The following is a 25957-nucleotide window of genomic DNA, read 5'->3' as shown; positions in this document are numbered from 1 at the left end:
GAGCCGAGTCAGACAGCATTTCCTAATGAGGCTGTGGATCCACGGAGTCCACGTCTTCATCCTGCTGCCCTGCAGCTCCTCACCTCCCTGAGAGAGGAGACTCGTGAGTCGGGTCGACGTGGGTGATCCGTGCGATGAAGACGTGAAAACCAAGTGAGGAAGGACGAGGCGCCGTGCTGGAGGCCCCCGAGCTGCTGGCTGGCCCCGCCTCCTCCTCCTCCTCCTCCCACAGCTGAAGAAGTGGAGAGTCTGCTGCCTCCGCTCCAGACTGGTGGAAGGAACGCTCTGCTCATCAGGTCGTGGTGGCAGCAGCTGGAGTAAAGAGGCCCAGAGCGCTTCTCTCCAGGAGCCTCGTCTCAGGCGGGACAGACAACCGCTCTCTCTGCCCCGGGGCCTCCCCCATTAACGGCTTATTCAGCTTTTTCTGGGACGGTCCGAGCCGGACACTGGGCTGTGGAACCATGGGCGGCGGATGAGAGAGCAGGATCTGGGGAGCAGGAGTCTGGTGAGAACAGACATCAGACACGGTCACAGCGAGGGTCGGGGAGGCTCCGCAGGCTCAGATGGAGCTGCAGGTCCGTGAGTCCTCTGGAGACCTCTGCACAACAGCTTCAGGTGGTATCAGAGCAGCTCCCCACAGCAGCTGGGCCGGGGCCGCTGGGTCAGGAGCTGCCACTGTCCTCACCTTCCTCCACTCAGGACGACCTTCGTTCTCACAACAAGACTTTGTTGGCTGGAGGAGGCCACGTTAGCAACTGCTAGCATGGCTGCTCAGCTAGTCCGGGCTCACGCCGGCGAGGAGAGGCGCCACTCTGGACTTCACTTACTCCACATCTATCGTCCTGATGACGGCTCTGTGACAGTGACGGCGAGCTCTGAACGTAAAACAAAACAAAACAAAAATCCTTCCCTTGAAAACGATGCTGCACTGCCGAAACATTCAGGGACAGAACTTCAAGGTTGTGAATTTCCAGGTGTCCGTGCTTCCACACAAGCCCGGAGCTCCTCCCACCGGGATCTTCTCCCTCCTGGAGAGGTCCTCCCACAGAAGCTCCTCCGTCTCTGTTGTGGAAATCCGGTCCTGATGCGTGGCTCCGGCTCAGGAGCAGATGGGATGGAAGCGGCAGGATCCCAGGCCGAGCGCTTCCAGAGAGGAAGAGTGAGATGAAATGTCAAGAGCCGGAGCCACGGCTCGGCGCGGGAGGCTCCTAATGAACCACCTGCGCTGAGCTGGGCGCGGACGCTGGCGGCCTGCATGAATCTTTCATGGTCTCTGAGGACGGAGAGCTACAACAAATCCAAAGGTCAAAGAATAAAGTGTGGAGGAATGAATGAGGGAGATGAGGCTGAAGACACATCCCAGAAGAAGTGAATCCCAAACACACTGCAGCAAGCAGGACTGGACCTGTCCCTCACCAGTGCTGACTTGACTTGAATCAGTCAAGTCTCTGCTTCATCTCAGGTGGAGACAGGACGTGAGCTACTGCTTGCTTGTGAGGACGCAGGAACCTCAGAGAAGAGACTCAGCCACATCCTGAAGACGGAGCTGGAGCCAGTCACCGTGAGCTCGGACCAGGACCTCAGACTGAGACGCTCCGCATCACGCCTCAGACAAACCTACGGATGAGGAACCATGAGCAGAAGCACACTGCTGCTGCAGGACTGTGTGTGGAGGTCCTCCGGGGACGGATCACGAGACGACCCCCGCAGAGTTCAGAGGTCAAAGACAGCCGATTAGAGGGGAGCTTCTGCTGCCGCCAGCGTACTGCCGGCGCCTCGCATATGTGGCTGCACCACGTTGGTGAACGCTGGTCTCCGAAGCCGTGAGTCACGAGTCTGTCCTCGTGGTGGACTCCCGAAACACTGCTGAGTCAGCTGTTTTCTCATATTCCCAGGAGTCAGAGACGGCCCAGCAGGAAGGCCACGACATGAGTCCGACACACCCGCCTGAGTCCTCCAGGGCTGATCTCGCAAGTGGCACCAAGCCTTGTCTGCTCGGAAGTGACTTGTTCTTCAGGTGAGAAGCAGCTGTGTGTCCCGGCACGTGACCTTGGAACCACCTCGACTGACCCTGAAGCCGGCTCCGTCCATGTCTCCGCTGGAGCTGCGGCTGAAGTGGCTGGAAGCCCAACTCCGCCGCAGCGCTTTCCTTCACGTCTTTATTCAGACGTCGAGCCGCTCTTTGAGTGTCGAGATTTCTGGTGAGAAACGCACAGTAGAGTCGCTGAAACACTTGTTCTCCTCCGGTGGAGCCTCCACGTCCCGACAGGAACTTCCATCTCAGTTTCTTCCTTCGTGCTCCGTAACGTCTGCTGAACAAAGACAGAAGAGTAAAAACTAAACTCAACTGCACCAAAAACGACTTATAAACACGTAGACAAAAGCCCAACGTGAAGCGCACATGCAGATCAAACAGCTGGAAACAAGAGCAGGGAGGGAAGTTGACTGGGAAAATAACCCAACGGACCCCAGACTCTGAAACTCAGAGGGTGAGAACCCTGGTTCTCTCCAGCTTCAGAGGAGGAGAGGCAGGCTGCTGGGGAGGCGGAGCTTCACTTCAGATGGTACTGGCAGGTGCTTTGATCTAAGTGGAGCAACAATTACCAACCACTTTCAAAGGGAGCAAACATCTGGAACTAAAGAGGACCATGATGTCGGCTGATGACGTGGTGAGAGGTGCTGCGTCACATTTGCCTCTGAGCCCAACAGCGGTAAACATAAGACGTGAGAAATGACTGCGGCGGAGACTGGAGCGCTGATAGAGCTTCGCGGCAGGAGAAACAATTCCACGTGTGGGACCTAACTCTCAGGAATCAGAGGAGCGATGGCGCCCCTGGCGCTGGTGCCGGAGCCGACCGCAGCGCAGCGGGACGGTCCGACGCACCACTCCTCCCGCGCTTTTGTTTTGTGGCAGGTTCAACTGCGTGGTCATATCACCTTCCTCCTGCTCTGTCTTCACCAGTCCACAAACTAGCCACTTTCACCACCCGCTCTGAAGAGGCGGCGGCTGAAACTCTGCTGCCAGCTGGCCAGTCAGAGCACAGGTGTTATGCAGGGAGGGAACATGACCCGAACCGGAGCAGCGGGGGGAGGCGGCTGGAGGTGACGTGACAGACAGGTTGCGTCCTTCAGCACTTGAGCAGAGCGTGTGTCGTGGCGCCTGCAGCGCTGGAGCTGTGGCTGAAAACCAACGCGCGGACGTGGCAGACGCTCGGCGAGCCTCAGGTGGAGGCTCCTCCCACCGACCGATGACAGACCTGAGGCTGTGTCCAGTTGCTGCTCAACTTCCAAATGTCTCACGTCTCCACAGAGAGCGGGAGCAGATCCGAGCCTCCGGGGCCGGACGAGGTCTGGACTCACGTGCTCTGGACCCGCTCTCCCATTAATGAATCCCAGAAAGCTGGAGGGCAAGATTGACCCCTGGCTGTACGTGCCCCTGGACGGGTCAGAACCGGCTGATGGGGGACCAAATCTGCCCCCAGAGAGAGTGAAGGAGCAGCAAACGCTGTGGGCGAAGGTGAGCGAGGAGATTCGCTTGTTGACTCAAGCTTTCGAACGAGCAAAACACCTTTCCCTCAGGCGCCACACGACGGCTCGACTTGTGAGTGACCTGCGTGTGTGTGTGCGACTGGTGAGTGACCTGTGTGTGTGTGACTTGTGAGTGACCTGGTCCTGTGTGTGTGTGACTTGTGAGTGACCTGCGTGTGTGTGTGACTTGTGAGTGACCTGCGTGTGTGTGTGACTTGTGAGTGACCTGCGTGTGTGTGACTGGTGAGTGACCTGTGTGTGTGTGTGACTTGTGAGTGACCTGTGTGTGTGTGACTTGTGAGTGACCTGGTCCTGTGTGTGTGTGACTTGTGAGTGACCTGCGTGTGTGTGTGACTTGTGAGTGACCTGCGTGTGTGTGACTGGTGAGTGACCTGTGTGTGTGTGTGACTTGTGAGTGACCTGTGTGTGTGTGACTTGTGAGTGACCTGGTCCTGTGTGTGTGTGACTTGTGAGTGACCTGCGTGTGTGTGTGACTTGTGAGTGACCTGCGTGTGCGTGTGACTTGTGAATGACCTGTGTGTGTGTGACCTGTGAGTGACCTGCGTATGTGTGTGTGACTTGTGAGTGACCTGTGTGTGTGTGTGACTTGTGAGTGACCTGGTCGTGTGTGTGTGTGACTTGTGAGTGACCTGTGTGTGTGTGTGACTTGTGAGTGACCTGCGTGTGTGTGTGTGACTTGTGAGTGACCTGTGTGTGTGTGTGACTTGTGAGTGACCTGCGTGTGTGTGTGTGTGACTTGTGAGTGACCTGTGTGTGTGTGTGACTTGTGAGTGACCTGCGTGTGTGTGTGTGACTTGTGAGTGACCTGCGTGTGTGTGTGTGACTTGTGAGTGACCTGTGTGTGTTTGTGACTTGTGAGTGACCTGCGTGTGTGTGTGTGACTTGTGAGTGACCTGCGTGTGTGTGTGTGTGACTTGTGAGTGACCTGTGTGTGTGTGTGACTTGTGAGTGACCTGCGTGTGTGTGTGTGACTTGTGAGTGACCTGCGTGTGTGTGTTTGTGACTTGTGAGTGACCTGCGTGTGTGTGTGTGACTTGTGAGTGACCTGCGTGTGTGTGTGTGTGACTTGTGAGTGACCTGTGTGTGTTTGTGACTTGTGAGTGACCTGCGTGTGTGTGTGACTTGTGAGTGACCTGTGTGTGTTTGTGACTTGTGAGTGACCTGCGTGTGTGTGTGACTTGTGAGTGACCTGCGTGTGTGTGTGTGTGACTTGTGAGTGACCTGTGTGTGTTTGTGACTTGTGAGTGACCTGCGTGTGTGTGTGTGTGACTTGTGAGTGACCTGTGTGTGTTTGTGACTTGTGAGTGACCTGCGTGTGTGTGTGACTTGTGAGTGACCTGCGTGTGTGTGTGTGTGACTTGTGAGTGACCTGTGTGTGTTTGTGACTTGTGAGTGACCTGCGTGTGTGTGTGACTTGTGAGTGACCTGCGTGTGTGTGTGTGTGACTTGTGAGTGACCTGTGTGTGTGTGTGACTCTGACTCTCAGGAGTCTGCGCGTCCCCCTGAGCTGTGTCTCTCTGACACGAGCCGCTCCTCTGACTTGATAATGAGGCAGCCACTTGTCAGTGGGACTGAGGAGCAAACATCGGAGCGTGAGTGTGCTCTTCTCCATCTGAGGACGACAGGATGTGAACGTCACTTTCTGATTTGGCAGGGAGGCCGGAGACGTGGATCCAAGTCTGAGAGCGTGAGGACGACAGGCCGTCACGTGGCAGTGTTGAGGTCACGGCGGGTCGACAGCGTGTCTGTCTCACCGGCGGCTCCCTGCGACTGGGTCACTGGCCCCGTGGTCCCAGGTGTCCGATGTCTGACGTGGCGCGGCGGCGGGGGGAGGGGGGGTCCAGACCCCAGCACGCCTCCTGCTCCCCCTCAGCACCAGCAAACGCTGCCTCTCTCCCCGGAGCAGGGGCCACAGTTTGGACTGGGACTGTGGCGCCACTGCTGACATGATGGGAAACCTATCGAGTGAGTCATGGAAGGACGTTCTGCAGAACACGGCTTGGTTGCTTGTGACTTCTGAACACATTTAAAGATCCGATGACTCTCATTCGCGACAAAATTCCCTTCTGATGCGACATGAAAGAAGAAGATCCAATATTTCCCTTGGGAGAAAACCCCAGCAGCAAATGGCGTCAGAGGGCCACACACATGTGGAGCAGGGGGCCTCTGTCAGGGAGCCTGGGGTCGGGTCACCTGATGGCATGTTGGGACGGACTTGTCAAATGAGGACATTCAGAGGGTCAGAACCTCAGTAAAGGTCCAGTCTGCTCCAGAGTCTTGGTTCAGGCCGGGGAAAGGGTGACGGCCCGGGGAGCTCCCCTCAAAGACAGAGAGACAAACGTGTGTGTGTGAGGCCGCTCCGCTGCGGCTCAAACACGTCAGCACAGCGAAGACACCATCTGCAAACAGGTCGCAGCGACTGTCAATCAAGCCTCCGCCGGCTCCTTAAGGCTTCACCCACCCCGGACATTTCAGACACGTGTAGAGCGCGCACTCTGGCCGCGGTGCCGCCGCATGTTTATTCATGGCTCTTATTCTGAACCTCCTCGCTGACAACACGTCGGAGCCAGCTGCGCGTCACCTGGGACCTCACCGGCACCTGGGGCCAAATGAAGCCGCGGCGCCACTCGCCGTCAGCCGGTCCAGGCGCCGGTCCAGGCGCCGGTCCAGGCCCCGGTCAGACAGAAGCAGGCGCCGTGCACCAGCGCTGATTCGAGTCGACATGAAAAGACGAAGCGGATCCAAGACGCGTCACGTTGTCACTTCCTGTCGAGCGAGATGGCGCGACGCTGCCACCACACGCCTGCCACCGAGGGGGGGTCGGCGTGCTGCATTAGTCATGTGAGGAAAGGAGAAGCAGGGCGGACGCGGCTCGTCATCTCCGGCGCCATGCATAATTCACGCGGCCCACGGGAAGAAAAGAGCGTCTCTGCCGCCGCCGAGCGCCGTCGGCTCGCCTTTCCTGATCCAGCTTTTGTGATCTCTGGACCAACAGAGGAAGTCGGCTCCTACATTTCAATTTCTAATAGAGTAGAGAATAGTTTGCATGACAGAGCGCGCGCCCCGAGGGAACTGACTGTACCGCTGCTGAAGGATTTACCAGCATGTCACCACAAGATGCATGAGGACACGTGAAGTCATCTTCTCTCGCTGCACCACAGGGGGCGCTGGACCACCAGGTTCCTGACCCAGGTGGGTTCCACACGTGAAGGGGCCGTGACCTTCACCTACTGACCACTCTGGCTTCCACTCTCACCGCCTTCGCGCTTGTGTCTCCAGAGACTTCTGCGCCGACGGCGTGGTGTTGAGCCTCGGCCTGCTGTAGTCTTTGGTGCTTCCCTCCCATCAAGACCGGCACGTGTCAGGCTTTCGCTCGCGGCACAAGCTCCGGCCCTCGGCGGGAGGATCTGCCGCACCTGGACAAGAGAGATGGAGGTTGGGGTCAGGTGATGTCACTCTGTATTCCAGGCCGGCACACCAGGGGCAGCCACCCTCACGGCCTCCACCACTTCATGTCCTGAAAGCGTCAGGAAGACGAACAAAAGGCAGAAGAGGAGCCGAACCCAACATCATCTTCTGCGCGCGTATTCATTAGCTCTAATCCCTAAATCGCAAAGCCTTCATCCCACATCACCAGACCAGCGCTTTCATCTGGCGCTGCGTGGCGCTTTGGTCACTGAGGTTTGCTCACCTTTTGAAAGAGGGAAACCAAGAGCAGCCAGGAGCCGGGTCACGGCCCGTTCATGTGCGCCGCCCACAGATCCGCCCTGAAGGTGGCGGCCTCTGCTGCTCCAGCAACAGAACAAAGATGGTCGCTCCTGAGGTTATGACGGCGCTTTGTTCTCCAGGCCCAGGAGACCCAGTTTCAGCCGCTCGGTGGCCTCCTGGTCCCGCTGTGGGAAGGCTTTGACAGCGACATGATGCACTGAACTTGATGATGGTGGCGACGATGAAGATGAAGGTTCATGGATGATGAAGGTCGTGGTGAAAGCCCAGAGCGAGCGATGACATGGTTAAGTGAGGGATGAGGTGCTGCACGAGCCTCCTGTGGCTCCTGAGTCCTGCGCTCTCTGACTGGTGTGGCTCGCCACTGTTTCTGTAGCTTCTGGACGTCTGATCGCCGCCGCAGCTTTGACTCAGACTCGTGTTGGAGTAACTCTCACCAGAGACGGAGTCAGCGACTCTGCTGAGGCCCATGTGACTGTTGGCCTTGAATCCCAACATGGACTCCAACATGGCTCCAATCAAAAGCGCTTCCTTCCGCACGACTGGTGTGGTGGGCTTCAGAGCACGGCGTTTACCGCGGCGCTGTCAGCAGTGCTGGCGCCTGAACTCACCGCCCAGGAAGCGCCGCTGAATAACCCCTCGCCGGTTCCTTATGGAAGCAGATAGAAGGGAGTCCTTCAGACCCCCCTCTATCTCGCTCTCGTCTCTGCGCGGCGAGGCGACGACTGGGGGCTGTTTACCGCCTCCGCACGCGCCGCCTCGCCCCAGTGGACGCTTGGAACATGAAGGGCTGCCAACAAAATGAGAGCTTTCCCCTGCGCGCGCCGCGTGGTCGACGCCGGTGAGCTGACCCAGATCGGAGCGTGATATTGATGATGACAGCAATAAAGACGTCTTCCTCGCCAGCCGCGCCCAATTAGCTCGATCTGCGCCGGAGGTTCATGCAGTTTGACAAACGTAAACATAGTAATGTGGCCCGAGGGCGAGGCCACGGCGAGCCTGACGGGACCCGGTGGCGGGGCAGGGACTGAGTCCGAGTCCTGGATTCAGGTGCCAAACACCACGTGCGGTGGCTTGTGTTCCGCAGGTTCTCCGCGAGGAAGCCCCGCCCACCGCTGATGCAGCGACCAGAGGCTCCAGACCCGGATCAGACTGCAGTTCAACAGGAAGTGACGTCGTGAGAGGACAGGAAGCAGTCAGGCACCTCCGGGTCACCCGCCGACGGCGAGAGCAGTGATCCGGTGCCGGGCCGTCTCTCACAGACGACTTGGACTTGTGATGGCGTTGTTCTGAGGACGCGCTGCGCCCGGCTGCAGCAGAGGAGTCAGCGCGCTGCAGTCTGGTCCCATGGTGAGCCGTTTCCATGGCAACGCTGCGACTGGAGCGACAGATTTCTCAGAACTGTAAATAACGCAGTGCAAAACAGCTGCTTCTGGGCTCAAGCTGGCCGTGTGATGTGCTGACCTCAGGTCCAGACCAGTGGCCCGAGGCTCCTGTGACTCCAGCGCTGGAGCAGGGCGCATCACTCCGGTCAGAGGTCAACCTTTTTGGAAGCTTTTATTGATGACACAAAGTACATAAAAAGCACCGACTCTCGCCAGGTTTCACTTCCACCTCACAGCTGCGGCGTCCAGAGAGGTTCCTCTGTCACAAAGTGGATTAAACACACACACACACGCACACACTGGTACTGCTGTCCTTGTGGGGACCTCTCCAGGCCATGGCCCTTTCCCCAGCCTCTAAACACATGGCTCACCAGAACCAGGACCCTGAACCTGAACCACTTATCCTGAAGCTTTAAGGCTGAACCTTGTGGGGTCCAGCACAAATGTCCTGACAAAGCCAAATGGTCCCCATAAGAATAGCTATACAAGGTGAACACACACACACTTGCACCACTTGTGACTGGTACTGACAGTTACAAAAATGTTTTCTACGTGAAAAAGCAGTTTCACATCAAAAAGCCTAGAAATGATGGAACAGTTTGTCAAAATGTGTCGGGGTGGTGGTGGTGGTGGGAGGGTGTGTGTGTGTGGGGGGGGTGGGCCGGAAAGAGAGCTGGAGGTTCCATCACCTCTCTGGAAAGTGTGATGTTGAGTCAGGACTCTGATTGAGTCCCAGCAGGTAACACCCCTCCTCCCCCTGCGTGTGGAGTCTGGCGCCCCCAGTGGCCTTGGCTGGTGCGGCATGGAAACAAAGACTGGACGCAGCACCGTCCCAAATAAGTTAACAGGATCCCACACTCACTTGTACAATATTTACACCGATTTTAAATTAAAATAGATTTGACAGACGCCGTCGCTTCCTCCGGAGTCCCGCCTGAGCGGGAGCCAATCAGAGGGCGAGTCCCTGCCAGTGGTTGGTCTGTGCACGAGCCCTTCAAAGCGCCCGAGGCCACACTAGCAGAAATAAATATCAAATATATGTGGTATTTCTATATATATATATATATTTATATGGGTGAAGCAGCTTGGGCCGAGTGCCGGTCCCGCTCCTCCGCTGGTCCTAAATCCAGAACCTGCACAGCTTATAGCAAGTAAACAAAGTGTAAAAGTCGGTTCTTTTTTTAGGTTGGATCCACGATATCCAAAAGTGTAGCAGGCACTTAAGTCCGTCCGACAGCAGAGCAGGTTGGTTCGGTTGCTCCTGGAGAGTGGGGGCGGGGGGCCCCGCCTCTAGCCCAGGATGTCCAGGTAGACGGGCGTGGCCTTGCCCATGGCCGACAGAACCTTCTGGATGTCCTTGATGTTGAGCCGCTGCTGAGCTTCCCGCTGCCAGCAGCCCAGCATCAGGTCGTAGACCTCCTTGGGACAGGCGCGCGGCCTCTCCAGGACCCGGCCCTGGGTGATGCACTCGATGACCTGCGGGGACACGCACAGACACAGGCCTGCTGAGGTCCGCTGAGGGTGGGCAGAAGAAAGGCCGAGGACCTCGCTCGGCCCCACACTTCTCCTGTCTTTCTCACGTCTTCACTGAGATGAAAACATCACATTGTCTTTGTGTGCATTAAATCAGAAGTGTTTCTTCAACCCTCCTCTCCACAAACATCTGTCCTCCCTGACTCCCATTTCTGAGCTGAGCATCTCTGTGACTCTCACGACTCTGACTCCTGGGTCTCTGAAACCGTCACACGGACGATTCCATTCGCTCGTAGGTCACACGGTGGCTGCGGTGGGCGGAGCTTTCCTTGTGATCACATGATCATGACGAGCCAGTCACGCCAGAGGTGTGTGGACGGAGCAGAAGCTCGCAGCCCAGCCGCGCTCCGGAGCCTGGTGTAGTTCCTACTTCACACCCCGTCTGCACTCTCTTCTTCACCACCTTCTCTGTCCTTCCTGCTGATGATACAGACTCCTCCCTCTCACTTCTATTGCTGTTTAAACGTTGCTGAAGGATAAAGAGGAGCAAACAACGATATTTCCGCCGCGGGCCACTAGGGGCCCCCACAGTCTCGTACCTCGTTGTTGCCCAGCTGGAACCAGGGCTGCTTCCCGTACGTGAAGATCTCCCACAGAATGACTCCGAAGCTCCAGACGTCGCTCTCCGTGGAGAACTTCCGGTACATGATGCTCTCCGGAGGCATCCAGCGCACCGGCAGCATGGTGTGTCCTCCGACCTGCGCAGAGAGAGAGCAGAACACGCCTGGCAGATGAGCGTGTCGCCGCCACAAAGGGCTTCACGCCTCATTAGCATGCGCAGCGGCAAAGCCCTTATCAGCCACCTGCTCCCAGTATTCACACCGCCGCCGCGTTCCTGCTGCCGAGGCGCGCGCCGCTCTCACAGAGAGAGTTCGGTATGAGGATCAGAATCTGGCAGCCAAGAATCCACTGAGTTGCGATGGCTTTTAAATCAGTCGCCGCGGGGATGAGGAGACGGCGCAGCCATCGCGCCTCAGCTCACAACAGCAGCAGCAAACATCTGTGCCCGAGTCGGAGTGTCACACGGAGTTCACGCGGAGGAGCCACGACAGTGACTCGTCTTTAGTCGAGTCATTAGGGGACCAACCGTCCGACCTGGACGTTGAAAGCAGGATCGGGGGCGTTGGGTTCCGTGGTGGCTGCACTGCATGTGAGTCTCAGTCCAGGGTGACTCCTCCAGACCCGAGTCGCTCAGACAGTCGACCCTCCGCAGCGCTAGAGCCACACTAACGTTAGCATGACTGAGGACATTTATTCTACAGTATGAATATCGTTCATTGTTTGTGCTACTAATAAAGAAGTCATTCACAGACGCAGGAATGCTGGATGAGGCAGTGTGGCTGAGTGTGTGTGAGAATTTGTAGTTGCAGGTGGAGTCCAAAGACGGGCGTGAAGCCCACTGGAGGAACAAACCCTGGAGCTCAATAGAGGGTCCAAGGTCAGACGGAGAGCCACCTGGGTCCTGGACGTTGCCATGGTTACGAGGGAGCCAGCGACCAGGACTGGCGTCAACAGCGGAGGACCAATGGGACGGGGACGGAGCCCACGTGGAGAAAGGTTTGTGTATAGAGGGTCAAGACCTCAGATAGTTGTTTGTGGCTCTACCGGACGACTGCTGAGGCTCAGTCAGGTGTAGTTGCTGAGCCAGAATTCTGCCCACGTATTAGACTCCTCTGTCAGGGAAGACATTTCTTGGACATAGCTTGTTGGATTCTTGGTAGAGTCATTCTCACAAGTGAAGGAACGCGCGGAGGTGTATTTCCAACAATTAGAGGAGTGAATTTCCATCCGTCCCAAACTGGGTCTGACTGAGACCCAGGCCTCTCACGCCGCCGCAGCCTTCTGGGGTGCGAGGCTCCTCGCCAATGCGCCCCCCGGTGGACAAATCTGGCCAGTCACTTCTATTTAACGCCCAACAAAAGCAAGGTTGCCATGTTTGTGGGGCCACGTTGTGTTGTGTGTATTGTAGTTTCTCCTCATCTCAGGCGGTTTGGCTTCCACCTGAAACCCCTCTTGAGCACTGGCTGATTTTCACATCTTGCAGCGGAAGATCTTCCCCCAGCTGACGGCGGTGTCGCCCTCTCGTGGCCCGGTCCAAGCGCAGCCGGGTCATGTCCAGACCAGCGGAACATGAAATGAAGTGGGTGTTGCCATAAATCCTCCGGGGCTGATATGAATCGATGGAACAAGCCTCCATTCATCATCCCGGCGCCAGGCTGGAGGTGGGAAATCTATTTCCCATTCAAGTCGGCCAGCGCTTTAATCACCGGGCAGATGAGCCGGACAAGACGGATGGGAGCCGCCGCGGCGGAGTGACTCCGGCCGCACTATTATCCCGCCACCATTGACCAGGCATAAATAACTGGCAGACCACAGGGGACGAGGAGCGGGACGGATCATGGACAGGAGGAGCAGCGGTGAGCGGGCGCGCGGCTCGGGCCTTCTCGCTTTGTATTGCACAATGAAGCATGAATCTGCCTGCTCATTGGATTCCAATGAAAAGACCAGGAGAGCTCTCAGGTTCTAGCTGGAGAAGCAACTTTGGTGCAGCAGGGGCCACTGTCAGCTGGAGCGACCCGTCCTCACGGGCAGAAACCTGGAGCCCTTCCTGCCACCGACCGAGGGCTCCGGCCGGTTTCTCCTCTCCGATCACTGCCAAGGTGAGTGTGAAGCATTTAGAAGGAGTTTGTCTCAGAGGAGAACGTTCTCTCCACACCACGACGGCCTGGACCTGATGGACGACCATCAGGTCCAGGCCGAGGACTTGGTCTTGTCTCTTGTTCATGACTTGACTTCAGTGTCAGCAGGAGATCCATCAAGGTCCCTGGTCTCCATCAAGCCGTGGACAGGAGTGACCACACATCAGGATCAGGACCTCCACATGAGGACTGTCAGACCCAGAGGGGAGCCACCGTCCAGAACCAGAGCCCACAGGTTGCATATCCAACACTGGGTTCCTCCACGTGAATCAGAGACACATGCCATCTTTGATGGCGACCTGGTTCATCCATGAGGCGTGGACGTGAGTCACAGTGGTCTCCTGCCTGCCATCTGCGCCGCACACAGTTCCAAAACATCACCACCTCTGTGCAGAGCAGGTGGTAAACATGGACGACATGTGGGTCTCAGCATCAGTGACGCTCGAGCACCTGCTCTGAGCCCAGACGTGCGGCTGCCCAGAGGAGCCAGCGCGGGCAGGACAGCAGCAACATCTCTTGGAACACCAGCTGGACCTGACTCGAGCGTTCATCACGACTCGACTCTGACTCTGTGTTCATCATGACTCATCTCTGACTTGGGCATTCATCATGACTCGGCTCTGACTTGGGCGAGCTGGCTGTTACTGTGTTGCCGTGAGAGCTGGCGCCACCCAGCAGCTGCTGAATGGACAGCACCTCATCTCCACCGGGGCCGCGGCCCGGCAGGCGGAGCCCTGACGGAGTGAGCGGCCGCGAGAGAGCCAGTGTGGAGATGGTTGTCCGGGGCCCTCTCAGCTGTCGGGGTCTCGCAGGGCGCCCCGCGGTCTGCCGAGCGCCGGGAGAAGAGCCCGACTGGACCGGTAATCTAACCCCCGCCACGCCGCTGTGCTCGCCGCCGTTAATCCAATGGCTCCCCTGCGTCGACGGGACAGCCAGTAATCCAGTTTACACAGCAACTGAGCGACTTCCTGCAGGGCGGCCGCGGTGCGACGCCGGCGGAGAGCGATGAGGATAATTACAGCAGCCATTACGTTTTAGTTCCATTGTGTTCCGCCTTTCTCTGGCATCTAATTAGCCGGGCCGCGCCGGCGAAACCCAGGGTGCTGGCAGGAAGCCACGGGGCGCAGGGAGAGCAAGTGCAGCCATCACAGAGCCACGTCTGCCACGAGCTCCGGCCTGGTGCCGCGCACGTCTTCCTTCGCCTGCAGTCTTCCTGGCCTTTCACGCTTCAGTTTGGTCTCATTAAGGCCGTGGTCGATATTTCCACGCGTCACAAAAGATTCTTCACTGTCCAGCGTCATTGCGATTGAAAACCTGCTGACTCAGCAGGACCGTCCCGGCGGCGATCCTCCGGAGCCGAACACACTTCCGAGCTGCTGGCAGGTGAAGAGGATCCGGCCGCTCGCCGAGCTGCCGCCGAGGAGAATGTAAACAAGGTGAGAAGCTGGAGACGTTTCCTGCCGCGGCAATAAATATATTCTGTGTTCTCATTAATGCGCCGCTGCATGCGCTTTTAAGAAGCTTTGCTGATAAATAATGCAGCGTCTGTTTGATCCTGGAATCGGAGCAGAGCTGAGGAGCATTTTTCTTCAAAGCCAGCAGCTCAGGTACTTCCTGGCACCGTCACCGGGAACAACAAGTCCTTGAAAGCGAGTCATTAGAGGCGAGCGCTGCGAGCCAGGGAGCGAGTCATTAGTCAGGAGGAGTGTGGCGGCTGGAGTGCCACATGAACAGCGCGCTCGCCGACACGGACGCACCGGCGAGCAGGAAGCAGATGCTGTCGTCTCCTGCGCTGCTTCTTCCCGAGCAGGACCTTCATGTTGGTGTTCACTGTTGCGTCGTGTTTGTGGTGATGAGTCTGACTCGCCCGTCCGTGTCTTCGGCTGTGTTCACAGCCACGGAGGTTCACGTCAACAGGGGGGCCGGACGATCTTCTGCCTGAGCTGGTGCTGCGGCACCTCTGCTCCTGCGAGGCTTCGACGCTCCACCTCTGGTGGAGGTGGATGATTCTGGTGTGACCTTTGTCAAGGCTGTGTCCCACGTCTCCCCCTGACACCAGCACTTGCTTGGGAGCGCCCTCCAACCACCAAGTCAAGTGACTCGACACTTGATGAGGTCACACGGCGTGTCATTGGCACCGTGCTGTGTTTTGTTTCCTGCATATCCAGTGTTGGAGACAGCGTTTTGGAAATGGCAGCTCCGACGTTTCTGCAACTTCTTGCATCGGCACTGATCACCTCACTTGGTTTGGTGAACCAGCGGAGGAGAAATGGGCGGAGCCTATGTTGCGGTGACAGACGTGTCAGAGGTGTGAGGATGCTAACGTTAGCCTGGATGCTAGCCCACTGTTGTTTGTTCAGCAGAAATCCAAACCTACTGTTGAACATCCGTGTTGTATTGTTCATGTTGTGGGACACGTGGAGCATGTGGCTCGCTGACGTGTGACGCCAGAGACAGTCAACAAACATGTCCCTGTTGTCCTGTCCAACACTGTTGTGAAATCAGGGGCGTTCCATCAGTCAGTCAGAGTCAGTTTCTCTGCCACTCCACTCCTCAGGAGGACTTCCAGCCTCCTCCACACGGACGTGAAGCTCCGTTGCCACGGTAACCAGGACAACACTCAGGCTATTTCAGTGAGCTGATTCACTTGCAGAAGAGCCGCTCGCCTCCCACGTGGGCAGCAGAGGGCCGTGACTGCGGCGAGTCACGTGACCACCATCTTCTCCATGTGTGAATATCAACCTTCAATGACGCCGGCGAAGAATCCCAATCGGCCCACCCCCTGACAGCCACGGCACGCGCTCGGACGAGAGGCCACACGTGTCTGGGTGATGTGTTCAGGGGCCGCCAGGGTGCTGGGACCTTCCAGTGCCGGCGAGCGACAGCACAGGACGCCTGGGTAGCTAGCGTTAGCACCTGTGCTAACACGAACCGTGGGGCCAGCAGATGCGGCCACACTCGATGACGGGACTCGAACCCCGTACAGTCATCGGAGCAAGAGAGACTCTGAAGGACTGGGGTCTCGGGCCACACTCTTGTGCCTCTGCTCCTCCACAGACGACATCTTGACTGACCCCATAGCACGAGCCAAGTCTGGCCTGAACCCCAGGTCCAGGTCCGTTCTGCCGCTCAGGAACCTTCTACTCACATTAGCCGTGCCACGGCGTGTTGCGGCCCCGGGGGAGGAGTCTGGGGCTCAGAGGGATCATCTCCGAACCCGCTGTCTCTGCACCGCTGCACAGACTTCATCTGTGGCGCCGTGTGATCGGAGGAAAAGAAAAGCGCAGCAACAGAAAGGGCTGCTCTTAATCCCCGGGGATCGGTTTAAAGATAAGAGGCGCTCAGCAGCGAGGCGGCGTGACGAAGCCGCTGGCGCCGTCCCTGCTCCCCGTCCTCTTGCTTCTGACCCCAGTACATTCCTCATGTTCTCTTCTATTGACTCATTTCCTGTTGGAATTGTTGCTTTCGTTTCTGGAAGACGGAACAATAAAAACATGTTTTTGCTGCAGAATCATTGTCCATTTCCCCATGTTTGGACACATTCTCCTTCGCTCTACATGTCTTGGTTGCTGCCGCTTTATCGACTTCATGACTCCCTCCCCCCCATGTCACAACTGTTGCTGTACTTGTGGGGACCCACTTCCTTGTGAGGTTTCGTGTGTTGTGGGTGAAACAGGAAGATGTTTCTCAGCAAGTCTGGCAGCAGTGAGGGTGAGCGTGAGCGCCCCCATGTCAGGTGCGCCGTCGCCGCTAGCTAGGAGGACTCACCCTGTAGTAGTCGCTGCTGTAGACGTCCCGGGACATGCCGAAGTCTCCGATCTTCACCAGCAGCCCGTTGCCCACCAGGCAGTTGCGCGTGGCCAGGTCTCTGTGGACGAAGTGTTGGGAGGCCAGGTAGACCATGCCCGAGGCCACCTGGGAGGCCATGTGCAGCATCTGAGAGAGCCCCAGCTCCCCGCTGGACTGCAGAGGCTGACCGTCCACCAGGATCATGGCGTCCGGCCCGTGAGCTCTGAGGATGGACAGAAGAGCCTCAGTGGCAGTGGAACACAAGGTCACCTGACACCCGGAGCTGAACCTGAGCTCAGTGTCAGGACGGGACGCCGAAGTCGACGTGGTCTCTCCTTCATCTCCTCAGTGTGAGTGGGAGGGAGTGGTCATAATGTTTCCAGGGATGGAATAGCATTCAGTCAGAAATGTCTGGCAGCTGGAGGCCCATGAAAAGCTGCTCCTCCCAGCAGGTCAGACTCTCCAGCTGGACTTCCTGGTGTGGTGGTCCATCTGAAGCTCTCAGAGGATGCTCCTGAGGAGCAGGCAGAGGAACATCCTCTCTCTTGATCAACCCTCGGGGGTTGTAGTTGGGTGACTGGACAGGACTGACTTGGAGGATGATGAAGATGTGTGCTCTGGGCCACATGGGGAAACACTTCCTGAGTGGGTTGGACTCCACCAGGACTGTAGCTCCTCATAACCCTTATGGAGTGGGGGGGCACCATGCAGCTCGGTGGCCTCAGATTCTCATCAGATGAGAAGCTCCACTGAGTCTGAGGTTGTGGTTCTCCAGAAGACAAAGCTCCCCATTGTGACCTTTGGAGGGGAGTTTCTCTCTCAGAGGAGAAGCTCTGCTCCGCCACAAGAAGACAGCTGAGGTCTGTCCTGGACTAGAGGGGTGTTGGGAGGGTGGCCCGGGGCGGAGCCAGGACACCCTGAAGAGAGGATGTCTCTCACTAGAAGATCTCTGGACCTCTTTGCTCCAGCTGCTGCCCCCACCACCTGAGCTCAGCTCAGAGGGAGGACGTGCTCACGTCCACGGTTCGGTCCTGAACACTTCCAACTGCATCTGCAACTGCAACTGCAGCTACGGATCCGGTCGGGAGATGGATCTGTCATTCATCACGACAGCCGCCTTTCATCTGCTCCAAGGCTGGAGGATGGTTCCGACCAGCTTCACACAAGTGCTGACGTCTCCTCTTCAGCTGGATACACACAACGAGCGTCTGGGTCTGAAGGTGGTTTTCTGGAGGCCATTTTGTCTCTTAAATGTGAGCGTCAGGACCAGAACAGAGCCGGACTCAGCCGGGAGTTGCTGCTTCCATGAAAGAGTTTCATCACCCGTGACATTTCCTTTCATTCCAGGAAGCGTTTCCCATCAGACACACCTCCACACTCACATTCTCGCATGTCTATGCTTGTGAGGACCATTGGCCTTTCCCCACAAGTGTAGCTACACAAGGACGCACGCACAGAAAGTCACAGAATCACAGACTCAGAGGTGAGCGTCGTCCATGAGTCTGTGAGCCCTGGAGGACTCTCTCCTCCTCACAGGCTCATGAGCCCGAGCCAGAGAGCAAACTGACCTGAGGAACTTGTTGAGGTCGCCGTGCTTCATGTACTCGAACACCATGATGAGCGGGTCTCCGTCCACACACACGCCCCAGAACTTGACGATGTGGTCGTGCTGCAGGTTGGTCAGCAGCTCCGCCTCCCTCTGGAAGTCCTTCCTCGCCGCCAAGTTGGGATCTTTCAGCGTCTGAAGGAAGATGCTGGGGTGAAAGAGTCGAATGAAAACGGAACGGTGGACACGGCGAGGACAAGCGCGCTCGCTTCCGTCCCACCAACTGAACAAATCTGGAGGCTTTCACAGCGGAGAACAAGCGGAGGACAAGCGACGTCCCCGAGCTCGGCACATTTTTACTCTCACAGAACATCGCTCCGTCGCTGGGTCGGCACGTGCAACTAGAACGGTAGGACCCGGGTCGGGGTCAGAAGGTCATGTCACTCACCTTGACAGCCACCAGCGTCTTGTCCTTGGTGGGACTCAGGTTGTAGCACTCGGCCAGGAAGACCTTCCCGAAAGCTCCCTCGCCCAGCTCCCGCTTCAGGATGATGTCACGGCGCTTGATGTGCTGGACCACTGTGGGGAGGAGAGAGGGCTCGGCTCACATGAGAGTCCACCGCCTTCACACGGGTCTCGCCAGAGCGCTCACTCTTCTGGAAACACTTGGTTTATTACAGTGGTGCCTCGGTTTCCAGAACTGGAACTCCCCCGAAAAAAACTAGAAAAACCATAACGTGTGCGGAGCGACCAGCTGAGCCACGACGTGCTCTGTTACTGTGTATAACGCAGCCTCTGTGTGCAGACGTGTCCTGTTACTGACTGTTTTCTCTTCATACTGAGGTGTCAAACCTTTCCTGGACCGTGGCAGAGTGTCACAGGGAGGTGCTGGAGCGCCACTCCAGGGTCCTCTGTCCTGTTGTGGGCTGGAGCTGGGACAGGGATGAGGCCAGTCCGGGACAGAGCGTGACTTGGTTTATGACTTTGTCACAGCCAAACTGCACAGAAGCGCACATTCAGAGCTGGACACACACCGGGCACCTCTTCCCTTCTGGAGAGACGTCACTCGCTCGGCAACCCCTCCCACATGCAGCGGCCACACACACAGAGGAACAGCCACCTGCAGCAGACGCTCAACAGTCACTCCGACAAAAGCCTGTTTTAAGGCTCAGAACGCACCATTTCTTTTTCCATTCATTGTAATGGGAAACATCGATTCAAATTTCGAACAATTCGCTTCTCGAACGGCTGTCTGGAACGGATTGTGGTCGAGAACCCAGGTACCACTGTATTTATTTTGTGGATCAGGCTCCTGTATTTTTTTACTTTAGTTTGCTTCATGCTGAAGACCAGCCTTGTTTTCTGGGCCTTCTGACTTGAAGAGTCCACAGGTCATGACCATCTGGACCGCACACTGTCGTGTCAAGAGTCTCGTGTCTGCAGCCGGAGGAAGGAGGACCCGGCCGCCGGTGAGAGACGGCGAGCACTTCCTGCTCCTGTGAGTTGTGTTGAGGAGGTGAAACCTGGTCAGCAGTCAGAGCGAGTCAGGTCTAGAGCAGTGAGAGCTGCTTCCTGTCGTGTGAGCTGTTGCCGTTCTCTCTCGGAGTCAGTGTTCAGGCGGGGTGGGCCTCTCCTTCCACCAGCACCACTCTCTTCGGGGCGTGGGTCTATTCCTGATCACCTTTGGTTTCCAAGCTTCACTCCAGGACTTTGTTCTCTCAGACTCCTGAATGACTCAGTTTCCAGCTGCTTCTTCCGCTCCAATCAGACTAACCTGCCCCAGATGACTCACCAGCGATCGGAGGTTCGGTCCTGCCGACCAGACTCGGAGTCAAGTCTCCTGGTTCCTCGAACTCTGCCTCGGAACAGACCAAAAAGATCTGCAGCTCTTGGTACTGATCCAGATTTTCTCCATGTTTTCTGAACCGCCTCCTACAGTGCCACGTATTTGTGGCATTTCTGTGTCGGACAGTGAGTTTGGAGTCTGAGGCGTCGTCCATCTGAGCCCAAAAGTAAAACGGACTGAACACAGCCAAGTGCGAGTGAGGACGTTGGAGATCTTCAAGGACGAAGCTGAGGACTCGGAATGATCCGTTCTGCTTGTTTCCTAAGCAGCGAGTCATCAGCGTGTCCTCGCCGGCGACGGAAACAAAAGCAACAATTACGAGCGAATTTCACCTTCGCTCTCCTCCAGTGGCGAGTCGAGAGGCGGCGGCGAGCCATTTAGCCGGGGTGACTCGCACTGAGACCCGCAAGATTAAATCTGTCTCCTGCAGCTCAGCCGCATTCGTTTGTGGAGTTCACCCCTCGACCCGACACTGGCTCAGGACGTGCTGGGCCCGGCGGGTCACGGAGCAGAGGGACGGAGTGTGTGTGTGTGGGGTGGGGTTGGGGGTTGGGGGGGGGGGGGGGGGGTGGCAACCACACAACAAAGTTTCTCATCTGAAGTCGACTCTGACTTGGATGCTGTAGGTTCTGTTCTGGTCGCTGATGGGCTGATGAGGCCAACAGTCACAAACCCTGGCTAGATGGGACACCCTGAACCAGCAGCAGGTCGACAGGGCTCTGTGACTTGGCCCAGAGGCGAAGGACTCGACGGCGTTGTGCTGTGCTCAGATTAGAACCTGGACCAGGTCACCTCTGACGCTCACCACCAGGGGTCGCTGCGAGAGGAGCCAGTGGGGGACCGACAGCTGCGCCCTAAATCGAACCGACGGCCTCTTCACCATCCCGCCAGAGCAGTTAGTGTTCCGAGTCTCGTGCAGGTTCAGACGCCCTGCACCTCCACCTTTGTGAGAACCTGCATGAGGTCTTCACCAACGGAGTCAGGACATTTTGGCATGTCCACTCCATTACGCCTCATTTTGAGGATGAAGACTCCAAACTAACTGGGATCAGAGTCCTGGTTCAGGTTATTTTGGGGAGCTATTTCTTTATGTTGACACACTGGGCTCTATTGGATTTTGTTGGTGGGCTTTTATTTTGAAAGGCAGCGCTCTGCATTATGACGGAAGTTCAGCAGTTGGCTCTCTTTTTCGCTGGACTCACACACCGCTCTGCAGTTTCCACATCGAAACCAGTCATTTGAAGCGAAGATTAGAAGTCCAGTGTCACGTGTGTGACGAAGTGTTGTGAAGGCTTCACGGAGCTGTCGTCATGTTCGCGCTTGCGCTGCATCCAATTGGCCACGTGGATGTTCACTGCGACTGTGTATTGGGCTGAGCAGCGGCCGTGTTGAGTGGAGAGCCCAACCCAGCGTGACTTCTGAAACCTGAGTGGACGCGTGCCGTGGAACCGACGACAGAAGGAAGGAGAAACATGTTCGACGGCCCTCCCACTGGGCCACCGCGGCCCATCAGTAACCGACCCCAGCAGAACACTGTGCTCCAGGCCACAAACAATGAGAGCAGGGAACAATGGTGGGCACCAGGTTCCTCGACAGCAGCTCGGTGAGACTGTGAGTAACGTACAGGAAGAGGAAGTGATGTCAGAGCCGTGCGGCGTGACACACACACACACACACACACACAGTCCTCGCTCCTTCACCAGCCGCGGGTGAACAAGTCCCGAAGGAAGCCTCAAGTCTTCACGCCTGATCGACTTCCAGCTCCAGATGGACGGTGATCGAGACGCAGTTTCATTCGTAGCTGCCCTCATTTATTCATGATCGGATCTGTGCCACCTTCACAACGTCCGGACCTCAGCTATTCATGGGATGCATAATGTAGCGCCGCCTCATTTATTCAGGACCTGGAAATGGGATTTCCTTGCTGCGGGCCGTGCTCAGGCGCCGGACTCCACCGGCCGCCATTTTGAGAGCCGGTCAAGGGGATGGGACGTGTCGTGTCACCTGGTGTTACCTGTGAGCCCAGCACTGAGGCCACGCCTTCTGCTGCTCATTCAGCCGGGTCACAGGGGTGCACCAGAGGGGGCGGTCCAGTCGGACACAAATGAGCCCTGCATCACTGAGCCCTGCGTCACTGAGCCCTGATTCTGACCCCGCCCCCCCATGAGCCCAGCTTACTGGTGGAGGGCTTGTTGCAGTTGTGTCCGTGTCGATAGTACTGCGGGTTCTCCACCACAGGGATGCGGGTCATCCCGATCACCACTGCGTCAGCGCTGGCGTCCAAGCCGCACGGCGTGACGATGCCGTGGTTGACGTGATGAAGAGGGCTGGCGGAGTCTTCCTCGCCGCTGATCACAGCCACCGGTCCTGCGGCGAGACAGAGAGAGGACGGTTGAGAGACAACAGCGCGGTGGCAGAGTGGGTGTCAGCGCAGGTGGGTCACACCTGCATGACGTGCACGTGTCGCGGCCATCTTGTGTGACCTTCCACAATGAACTCAGGTTTGGTCCCCACCGAACGGATTCCATGCACAGCACAGCTTCAACGTCATGAGACAGCAGGTCGTAAACATCCTCAAGGTCGGAGCCTCGGAGCGACGCAGCGTCAGAACACTTCTGCTGATGAACCCCATCAACCACCCGAGCTTCTGGCACCAATGAAAAACTGCCCGGACTGAGGAGCGCGAGGAAGGCGAGGACCTTGGTCGGGAGTCAAACCAGCGCACCTGGACAGCCAGTCCCAGGCGAGTCGCCGGGATCTCGGTCCCGCAGCCATCCATCACTGCCGCTGACCTGACAGTATTTAATGGAGCCGTCCGTCCTGCGGCCCGGGAGCAGCAGCTCCGCCCACTAAATGAGATTGACTTCTAAACCCGGAGAAACAGATGATGCAGACGTCGAGCCTGATCAATCGATCCTGCTGCATTAGCTAATGGGCCCTCGCAGCAGCAGACACGCGCCCTCGGCCGTCCCAGCTCCCCGGGGGAGCCGCCCCTTCAGTCACATGACTGATGGCGTGAAAGGCGCCGGGCTCCATCACCTGATTTGACTGCGGCTCGACTCCTGTTTACCGCTGCGCGGCAGTGAGCGCGGCGCGGCGCTCGGCTGAATCACTTCCACATCTGTGTGCCGATCCCCTCCCCCACTGGAACACTGCACTTCAGGCCCCTTTCTGACATCAAATCTGGAAAATGATCCCCCTGCGGCGTCCTGACACGACAGCAGCGCCGTAAGAGTCGCGGGAACATTCAGCGTCATATTAGGTCACCGTCTATATCAGCCACATCGGCACGGGCCAGGACGTCACGACAGGTGGGGACCCCTGAAGCTAGTGGCGCGAGGAGGCCACGGTGGTGCAGTTCTCCAAACGCCTGGGTCTGGAGACAGCAGAGCTGAGTGGCGCCTGCTGGAGACACTGGAGAAGCAGCGTAAGAAGATTCATCTCAGCTTCTTCACCTATGTCCAGAGCAAAGAGGTGAAAGGACCAATCCTGGGTCTGTCACATGACAGTCAACGGTGCCTCGGCCCCAGCAAGTCGGGTCACCAGCGAGCGTGTGACGTTGCTGCCGCTGACCTTGGAGAACCAGCACAGAGACGCCGGTGCAACCTGAGAGCAGGTGCATCTTCAACCTGCAGAAACAGGAGCAGCCAGCGAGATGAAGAGCAGGAAGCCCATTAGCTGTCGAGTCTCAGGTCCAGTTTCCTCACACTCGCTCAGTCACTGACCCGCGGCGGAGGCCCCCATCAATCACGGGCCATTGTTCGGCAGCTCCTGGAGGAGCTCTGCAGCTTCCGCTCTCTTTTGTTTTCACCCTCACTTCGCTGATTAATTCGGAGGGGGGGGGGGGGTGTTGGAGGACTCACTCTGGAGGCTCAGCACTGGAGCAGTCGGTCCGCAGGCTCAGCTGCTAGCAACAAGCTACTGAGGCCGCGTCACTTCCTGTGCCTGCTGAAGAGCCTGGCAACTGTATTCTAGATCCTCCAGAGTCAGAAGAGCGGGTCATTGTGGCAGAATGGTGTGAACGTGTGTGTGTGTGTGTGTCCAGACCCTGGAGCTGACATGGACGAAGCGAGTGGTCAGGAGAGGAGAGAGGTTCAGTGACATGCACCAGGTGACCGGCGTGAAGGACAGAGGTCTGCAGACGTGCTGGTCACATGCAGGGGACGGGGGGGCGCTATGAGTCTCAGAGCGGACAGGTCAGTCCCCGACCCTGCTGTCGCACGTGAGCTTCATAGCGCCGGGCCCCTGGGTGACTCACGCTCCTGTGTGAGGGCCTACTTGCTGGGCTTCTGGCCTTCCTGGAGGGTGGGCGGAGCCCAGGGGCGGGGCTGAGCTGCAGGAGGTCGGGCGGCAGACAGACGCACAGCACTGCAGGACGACACACAAGTGTGAGAGCATCAGACACCCCATGCAGTGGCTCCCACCCAGGGCAGCAGGGGGCGCTGTTTGCATCCCATGCCAGGAGTGGTAGTCGGCGGCGGCCTCACTCAGAGACAGAAGCGTCTGGATGGGTCAAGAGAAGCCCCCGCTGGTCCCTCCGGGCTCCTCCACCGGCCGAGCGCGGAGCAGCCAGGCGCGGCGACCCGCCAAGGTGAGCGGCCGCGAGGTGATTATCTCGCCGAGCAGCTCCATTCCCAGCACAAGGGGCTGTTTATTCAGCGCTGAGTGGATATCGAGCGACGACAGAGCTGGAGCGGCGCTGCCGACTGCTCGACGTTTAAGAGTTATTGTGAGAAGTGACAAGATAATGCATCGCTCACGAGCCGTGTGAGCTCGGCGCGCCATGACTCATGGACCCTGGGACTCACAGGACTGACCCTGTCACATGATGGACTCAGTTGGCCAGTGTGGAGTCACCCAGAGACACGCCTTCGGGGTCACAGGAAGTGGAGGCGAGAGTCAGGGAGCCGCTCGGAACATGCTCACATGCTAACGTTAGCCTAGCGCCCCAGCTCAGAGTCCTTCAGGGCGACATGAGATCAGCCAAGAACGAGACGCGGCGCCGTGCGTGATCAGGCTGCTCCTGATGACATCAGAAGTGCAGGCGGCTGTTGTCGCTCTTCTCAAGTGAAGCCAGTGTGAGGAAGGTAGCTGCAGGACTGTTTTCCCTCCACACACACGCAGACGTGTCAGGCTGATGCTGGGGAGAGCGCCCGGCCACTCAAGCAAAACAAACAGCAGCGTTCCTCTCGGGGCGGCTTCTGTGGGCGACACTAACCAGACATCATGATTCACCGCCGGCTGTCACTCACGGCGCCGTGTCCGGGCATAACTTCCTCTGCCCATCCTGCAGCAGACGCACATCAGATCCATGGGACCAGGCCGTTCACGATGCGAAGTGAACCACTGCACCAGCTGAACACAAGTTTTGGATCGAATAAGTGCCTTTGTGGGACACAGTCTAGCTTTCGCCCGCGGCTGCTGTCTGCAGGGGGCGAGGGCGGTCACCAGATGATCCAGGTTTTCAAGACCTCCCCTGGCCTGGCTCTAGACCACAGGCCGAGGACCGCCTCACTGTACGCCGACAGAGCGGGGCGTGTGACGGCGAGTAAACAAGTCACCTGTTCATCAGTGAAGCAAGGCTTCGACTGATCCGTGGACAAACGATGAGGACATGTTTCTGCACACGGGCGGACGATATGGAGGCGCCAGCCGGGACCAGAACTTCCAGGTCGGAGGGTTTGTCGTTGGCCTGACGGCCCCTGTTACAAACCGGCGACTAGACAACAGCACTTTGGCTTGCGTCCCCTCCCCCGCGCTCCACGGCACTGCGGTCCAGACCAACCGTTAAACCCGCGTCGCTCGGAGGTGCTGGTGACGGCGTCCAGGAATAAGGAGCGATCTTGCAGCAGGAGACTCAGAGAGACACCTTCAGCATCAGCAG

General features: G+C 57.6%; 1 protein-coding gene across 2 annotated transcripts in view; it reads right to left on the bottom strand.

The window, feature by feature from the left end:
• Positions 1-8503: 8503 nt before the first annotated feature.
• The window catches only part of ntrk3b (neurotrophic tyrosine kinase, receptor, type 3b), a 69873-nt gene continuing 52419 nt past the window's right edge, over positions 8504-25957 (bottom strand). Inside the window, exons 12-17 of one of the 2 annotated variants that reach the window (XM_053866729.1) lie at positions 22252-22440; positions 18676-18806; positions 18250-18422; positions 16661-16904; positions 10733-10891; positions 8504-10136 (exon numbers count right to left, since the gene is read on the bottom strand). In XM_053866729.1, coding sequence (XP_053722704.1) covers positions 9951-10136; positions 10733-10891; positions 16661-16904; positions 18250-18422; positions 18676-18806; positions 22252-22440 — 1082 coding nt within the window. In that variant the 3' untranslated portion in view covers positions 8504-9950. The remainder of the gene's footprint in view (positions 10137-10732; positions 10892-16660; positions 16905-18249; positions 18423-18675; positions 18807-22251; positions 22441-25957) is intronic. The other variant, XM_053866730.1, reaches the window with a different exon arrangement.

The sequence above is a fragment of the Synchiropus splendidus genome, chromosome 5 (assembly GCF_027744825.2).
Source record: "Synchiropus splendidus isolate RoL2022-P1 chromosome 5, RoL_Sspl_1.0, whole genome shotgun sequence".
In the NCBI taxonomy this organism is placed as follows: domain Eukaryota; kingdom Metazoa; phylum Chordata; class Actinopteri; order Syngnathiformes; family Callionymidae; genus Synchiropus; species Synchiropus splendidus.
This window is presented reverse-complemented; position numbering and strand designations above follow the sequence as displayed.